This window comes from Durio zibethinus, chromosome 10 (assembly GCF_047325235.1).
Source record: "Durio zibethinus cultivar Kanyao isolate XHJ-2024 chromosome 10, ASM4732523v1, whole genome shotgun sequence".
NCBI lineage: Eukaryota > Viridiplantae > Streptophyta > Magnoliopsida > Malvales > Malvaceae > Durio > Durio zibethinus.
The window spans coordinates 1339505-1346114 of record NC_143171.1 but is presented as its reverse complement, the minus strand read 5'-3'; the positions used below and the strand labels follow the sequence as shown (position 1 = coordinate 1346114).

Below are 6610 nucleotides of genomic sequence, written 5' to 3'. Positions count from 1 at the left end.
GAGATAAATATAATAATATTTATTTTTTTATTTGTAAAAAATATTGGTTTGAAGTTATAAACGTGGTTTGGATATATTATATGTAAAATTAGGATTAATTGTGTGAAGCAAGAAAAGACGTTAGTACTTAGTACTATGTTTAACCCCTAATAATTAGTTGTGAGCTAAGCATATACGTTACAACTGAGAACGAGTAAGTGAACTGATGGTTACTTCGTTATTACTTCACTCGCTTAGATACTTACACGCACACACACTTGCCTTATAGTACTCCTTTTTTCCCCCCAAATTTAGTACTCTGTTATTATTTGTTTATTAAAATCATATCAATAAATAAAAAAATAAAACCACGTCACCCTTTTATCCAACAACCTCCAGCCGTCTCCCTCCCTCCTCCCCCTCGTCCTCCTCCTGCTCCTCCTCTGCCCTCTCCGTTAGCTGTTTCCCACTGCAGCCCTGGCCCACTCCATAAAATAAAATAAAAAACCCTTCTTTCTCTTTCTCTCCATTTCCTCTCGGTTTCCTCTTCTCCATATAAAATCTAAACTTCTTTTCCAAATCAAGACTTTTCTTTTCTTCATTTCCTTCCACCAGTCTTTCTTCTTCTTCTTCTTCTTCTTCTTCTCCTTCTTCTTCTTCTTCTTCATCTTATAGAGGAGAAACATAAATTATTTTTTAAAAAATGCCTGCTTGGTGGGGCAAAAAGTCCAGTAAGAACAAAGAAGAGAGTCCTCAAAATCAAAGCCCACGTGGCACCACCATCGGATTAATCAAGTCTTCAACTAATAAAACAGATGTTGTTACCGTTGCCGCCGGCGTGGTCGCTGCTTGCAAAAAGAAAGCAGCAGCCGCCGATGACAAGAACAACAACAACTACCCAAAGAGCTTTGATGACGGAGGAGAGCATGCTTTAACCACCCGTAATTCGCCACGTGCCACCAAGGACTTTGGCGTTGTTGTTGTTGGTGGTGGTGGTGGGTCATCAGGGTTTTCTGGTTTGGATTCGGATTCAGGGGAAAGAAGAGGGATTCCTTTGCCTAGACCATCTATCTCGTCGATGCAAAGTGATCATGTTGTTGGGTTGGGATCTGGGTCGCCTTCGGTTTCTAGTTTTGGCTCTTCTGCCTCTTCTGAAGATAATCAGATTGCAAATGATCCGGTTCTATTCCATGCCTACAGGTTTTTTTTTTTCTTTATATATTCATGTATTTGGTTTTGAATTTGATAGATTTAAAATTTTTATTAAAATTTCTAAATTAATGGTAGCAGTAGAAAGCAGATATTGGTTAATTATTAAAAAATACTTTTTTTCTCTCTCTTATATTGGGTGTCAGAGTTTGATTGCTTATGTTTTATAATAATATTTATCAGAATATCCAATTGCGTCTGCCATCTGCTGATATTTTTTCAGCTTTGTGGAACTGAAATTCTCTGTCTAATTTTTGGCTGTCAGAGTTTTTTTTTTTTTTTTTTGTTACTTTGGGTTTGGGAAGTTTTTCCTCTTTTCGCTGAAATTTAGGACAATTAAAAACATTTTTCAAAAGGCCAGGCTTTTTTTACACTTAAAACTAATTTCTGTAAATTAATCACTATTGCGTTTTAGATTGAAGGTAATTCTTCATTGATAGTGTTGGATTCTTACATCTACAAGTAACATATCATATGTTTGTAATGAGCCAAAAATTCAATAATGTCATATGGTTTGGTTATTCACACACAAATTAAGCATTTCTTTAATGATTTTCAGAGAGCTGACATTATCTGAAATCCAGGTCATATATTGATCCCAGAGGTCAAGGTGAAATTAGAATGAACATGAGGTCGAGAAGCCCCGGGCCAGGGTCGAGAGGGGCAACCAGCCCGACATCACCTCTTCATAATCGATTCTCTGTTGTGAGTCTCGAGTCTCCTACAGGGAAAAAGGAAGAAGGGAAGTCTGTGTGTCATAAGTTGCCTCTTCCTCCAGGTTCTCCTACTAGTCCTTCTGCCTTGCCTAGCACAAGAACTTGTGGAGTGAGTGAAAATACACCTTATACTCTGTCGAAATGGCGTAGAGGGAGACTCTTAGGAAGGGGAACTTTTGGACATGTTTACCTTGGATTTAATAGGTAGAACTTGCTATCTATATGGGTTAATTTTCACTCGCTGCAAGAGTCATAAATGCTTAAAGAGTTTAGATTTATCAGTTACCAAAAATAGCTGTTGTCATGCATTCACGTTACCGTTCCAAATAATTAGCAGAAGTTGTTTATGGTTTTTTCCTATTATGCTTCTCTTAATATTGTGTATCCTTTTTGGACAGTGAAAGTGGGCAGATGTGTGCGATAAAAGAAGTCAGGGTTGTTTCTGATGATCAGAAATCAAAAGAATGCCTCAAGCAACTTAGCCAGGTAATAGTTTTGTCTGATTCTCTCTGAATGCATCATTATACATATCTCTGGTAGATTTCACTTTCTGGTATCTTTTTACCAGTTGATATTGAAATCATTTACAAGTTGCCACATTTGGGTATCTGGTTTTCTAATCCTTTTTAATATCAACAGGAGATAAATTTGCTGAATCAGTTATCTCATCCAAACATTGTTCGATACTATGGAAGTGAACTGGTATGGTTTTATATACTGCTTTAGAAGACAATACATGCAAATGATTCACTTGCATTATGAAGTGAAAAGAAATGTGCATGGAGAATGATCATTGGAATCCTTCTCCTGATACCAGTTAATTGGAACTTGCTTCATAGTAATCTAATTGCCGTTTTTCCAGGGTGAAGAAACACTCTCGGTTTACTTGGAATATGTCTCTGGTGGTTCAATCCACAAATTGCTTCAAGAATATGGTGCCTTCAAGGAACCTGTTATTCAAAACTATAGTAGACAAATTCTTTCTGGTCTTGCTTACTTACATGGAAGAAATACAGTGCACAGGTACTTGGATGTACTTCTAGTTATTGGTGCTGTAGTGTGGAAATTCAGCATCAACTGTGTCTTATGTTTAAAAGCTGTGGTTTTAACATTGCAGAGACATAAAAGGGGCAAATATATTAGTAGATCCTACTGGTGAAATCAAGTTGGCAGATTTTGGCATGGCAAAACATGTATGATACCTTGTCTCATCTTGGGGATGATGGGCTTAATTCTAGAATACTGAAGCTTCAATATCTCTAAAAACTAGTTAGGGCTAAGAATAATAAGTGTCTACTAAACGACATTGATATGATGATAATTTTGGTTTTAAAGAAAACAGAGGTTAGAAAGTACATTGTCTTTTAGACAATCACTTGAACCCCAATTTATCTGCGAGGTTAGCATTTTCTTCTTTCTTCTCATCTGCCTTTTGCAGAACTGACTGTAGTCTTGAGACAGAAAATCTAAGACTTTGACTTAAATCTAACAAATTAGAAACCTGTAGTTAAAACTGAAAATGGCCAGTGACCTTTTTTCCCTACTTCCTCTCTTTCTTTATTTTCTGTCTTTTGGCAGAAAACGTAAAGATTGATGTAAATCTAACAAATTGGAAACCTGTAAATAAAAATGGCAAATGGCCTGTGATCTTGTCTCCCTATTCCCTATCTTTTTTTCCCAGTTAATGATCAAGATAGGCCACTTATTTATTTTCTTTCTGATCCAGATAACAGCTTGTGGTACAATGCTTTCGTTCAAGGGAAGTCCTTATTGGATGGCACCTGAGGTATAGCTTTTCCTCTCTCTCTCTCTCTACTATATGATCCCAGAATCACCCCCTTTTTCTTATGTTGGAAACTTTTTAACTGCTATTTTAGTGCTAATTATTTTTCCCATTCAGCATCTCTAGTTCTCCAGGGTATGGCCACTTATCTGTGTATTTTTCTGATATCAGGTTGTAATGAATACAAATGGCTACAACCTTGCAGTGGATATCTGGAGTTTGGGCTGTACTATACTTGAAATGGCAACATCAAAACCACCATGGAATCAGTATGAAGGGGTGTGGCATATTAATTCTAAACACCTCTCAGATAATGTCTTTTTCTGGCTGGCTCTAAACTGTTTTCTGGATTCAACAGGTGGCTGCAATATTTAAAATCGGAAACAGTAGAGATATTCCAGAGATTCCTGATCACCTTTCTAATGAAGCAAAAAGTTTCATAAGGCTTTGCTTGCAACGAGAACCATCAGCGCGTCCTACAGCCTTGAAACTGCTAGATCACCCTTTCATTCGTGACCAAGCAACAACAAGAGTTGTTAACATCAGCATAACCAAGGATGCATTTCCTTACACTTCTGATGGAAGCCACACTCCGGTATATATTCTCAAGATGCTTGTTTCCCTTTCTTCTTTTTCTAATATTTTTATTACTCTAATTGCATAGACTTTATCTTTTATACATATAGTGAAGACCCTATTATCCATCCTGAACTGGTTGATTAAGAAAACGCTTGGAACAGCTTCAGTTACTTGGTTTTAATATAAAATAATGGCCTTTGGTCATCATGTCATTATGTTTTGGAAACAGAAACCTACTATGTATCGTACAAGGCTTGATGCTACTGAACTGATAGTGCCTTCAAGAAAACCTTATGTACTAGAATCTATAATTGGGTGAAAGTTATTACTCTTGTCTCATAGAAATGTGCTGGTTTTACGGGTGACAATAATTTGATCCAGAATTCCAGATTGGTGTGTAAATAAATGTTTCTTTGTGATGGAATGATAAACATAGGTTGTCAACTATAAGTGCTGAACTGTAACAGCATATCTGGACATCATGCTATCTACCATGGTTTTTTAAGTAATGGTTCGGTAACATAAGTAATTTTTTTAGTGCAATTTCTTTGCAAATTATTATTTCTTCTATGTTTATGATGCTTTTCAAAATTTTTATTATACTCTTGAAATGATATTTTGGACCATATTTTGCAATCACAGTGAGCCATCATACCAGATTTAATGTGAAATTGATTTTACTTTGTTTTCATTCTTTCCAAACAGCAGCTATACCATTATCTTGTTTAGCACTATTTAAGCTTGTATACATGAATGAGGATATGTACTTGAAGCTTGCTTATCAGTAACTAGAGCTGGATTTAAGCTAATCTCTGTTGTTGTCTTAACTTTCTGAGCAGCCCATAGTAGAACTGCAGTCGAATAGAAATAATATCCTCTCATTAGATGGAGGAGATTATGGGACAAGGGGAGTGGCTACAACTTCAAGAGCTTTGAGGAGTCCAAGGTGCTAATGATATTGTCTTTCATTTCTGCACTCTAAATATATGTGCATGAAGTTCTAAAGTAATATCATGTATTCATGCACAGAGATAATGCAAGAGCAATCACATCTTTGCCTGTATCGCCCTGTTCAAGTCCATTAAGAAACGGTCCAGCACACAAGAGTTGTTTTCTTTCTCCTCCTCATCCAGCTTATCAGTTTGTAGGACAGAGTGGTCACAACTTGGGTGATTTCTCTGGGAGTGCATTGAGACCAAATCCAAGATGCACTCAGGATCCTTGGCTTGAAACTCCACAACTAAAGGTCCTAACACCGGGCACCTCTCCAAGAACGAGACCTATTTGAGATATTGTAAATAGCGATAGAATTAAATATCTTTTTCCACTCCACATCCCAAATGCCAAAGGAATCTCAAGTATATTTCTTGGATGAAAGGATCCTTTCTACTCTTGGTAAATTTGGCAATCTCATTTTCCTACCCAACTAGAAAAAGTGATTGCATTTTTTTTTCAACATAAGGCTACTCGAAGTGGGAAAATTTGGGGACAGCTAGACTTTTGTTGCACGAGAAAGGTAAAAATGCTCCCATACCTGAGATAGTGTAACAATCTCTTCTTGATATTTGTATATGGAAGTGGAAGGTGAGAACTTTGTCTGTAACATTCTCGTTGTTGTATACTAGTCATCAAGTAAGCAATACCTTCACTTGTTTGTCACCCAACAGATTGAATAGGTGGTGTCATACCATTGCATTTTAGCTGCAGATTGAGGCTTCATTTCAAATGAAGCCTGAGGTGGTTCGTGTTTTGAGCCTTTGTTCAAATTAAAAAGACGCTTCTTAAAATATGTTTTGCTATCAAAATCTTATTAAGTGTACATTGTAAAAACGGGATGTGATCATGTCTGCATATACCAAATTGCCTAACAAAAAAATCTAACCAAGTATACATCGGAAAAGAAGGGATCATGATGTCTGCAAATACCACATTGCGGACCGTACATGGTGCACCTGTTGGTCATCGGCGTTTGGCCAATGTCATTGAATCAGGATATGAATCCCCGGATCATCCATTCCATTCCAAGCTAAACTAACTAGAACGAGACAAAATTATTAGCAATGTACCCGATAAGAAAGGCGGCTCGATAATTAAAGAGCCGTGAAATGCTCATTAGGTGTAAGAATATTGAAGACTTGTTTTTAATGGTGTACTATTGGCTTCGGGCCTTTCCAGTTCTTTACGAGAGCTGGTGTTTGTGTTAGATCCCACAAGTAAATATTGTGTTGTGGACTGGATACGTCTCATATTCAGTGTTTGAATTATATAAAGGAAGATAATTTATTTATTGAGTTCGAGAAAATTTCAATTAGATATCAATCTTCTTAAACCTCTTTAAAATTGT

General features: G+C 36.7%; 1 protein-coding gene across 1 annotated transcript; it reads left to right on the top strand.

Moving 5' to 3' along the window:
- The first annotated feature begins 292 nt into the window (after positions 1-292).
- LOC111292471 (mitogen-activated protein kinase kinase kinase 3-like) lies at positions 293-5925 on the top strand. Its single transcript, XM_089766316.1, has 11 exons — positions 293-1179; positions 1773-2108; positions 2303-2390; positions 2544-2606; positions 2767-2927; positions 3022-3097; positions 3631-3690; positions 3859-3966; positions 4046-4282; positions 5106-5212; positions 5296-5925. The coding sequence occupies exons 1-11, from the start codon at positions 683-685 to the stop codon at positions 5552-5554; spliced, it is 1992 nt and encodes a 663-aa protein (XP_089622442.1). The 5' UTR covers positions 293-682; the 3' UTR covers positions 5555-5925.
- Positions 5926-6610: the final 685 nt, after the last annotated feature.

Excerpts from the sequence above, each read along its gene's own strand:
- LOC111292471 (XM_089766316.1), top strand. The coding sequence starts at position 683 with ATGCCTGCTTGGTGGGGCAAAAAGTCCAGTAAGAACAAAGAAGAGAGT. Across the intron at positions 1,180-1,772 it reads GTTCTATTCCATGCCTACAG|GTCATATATTGATCCCAGAG; the intron begins GTTTTTTTTTTT and ends TCTGAAATCCAG. Across the intron at positions 3,691-3,858 it reads CTTATTGGATGGCACCTGAG|GTTGTAATGAATACAAATGG; the intron begins GTATAGCTTTTC and ends TTCTGATATCAG.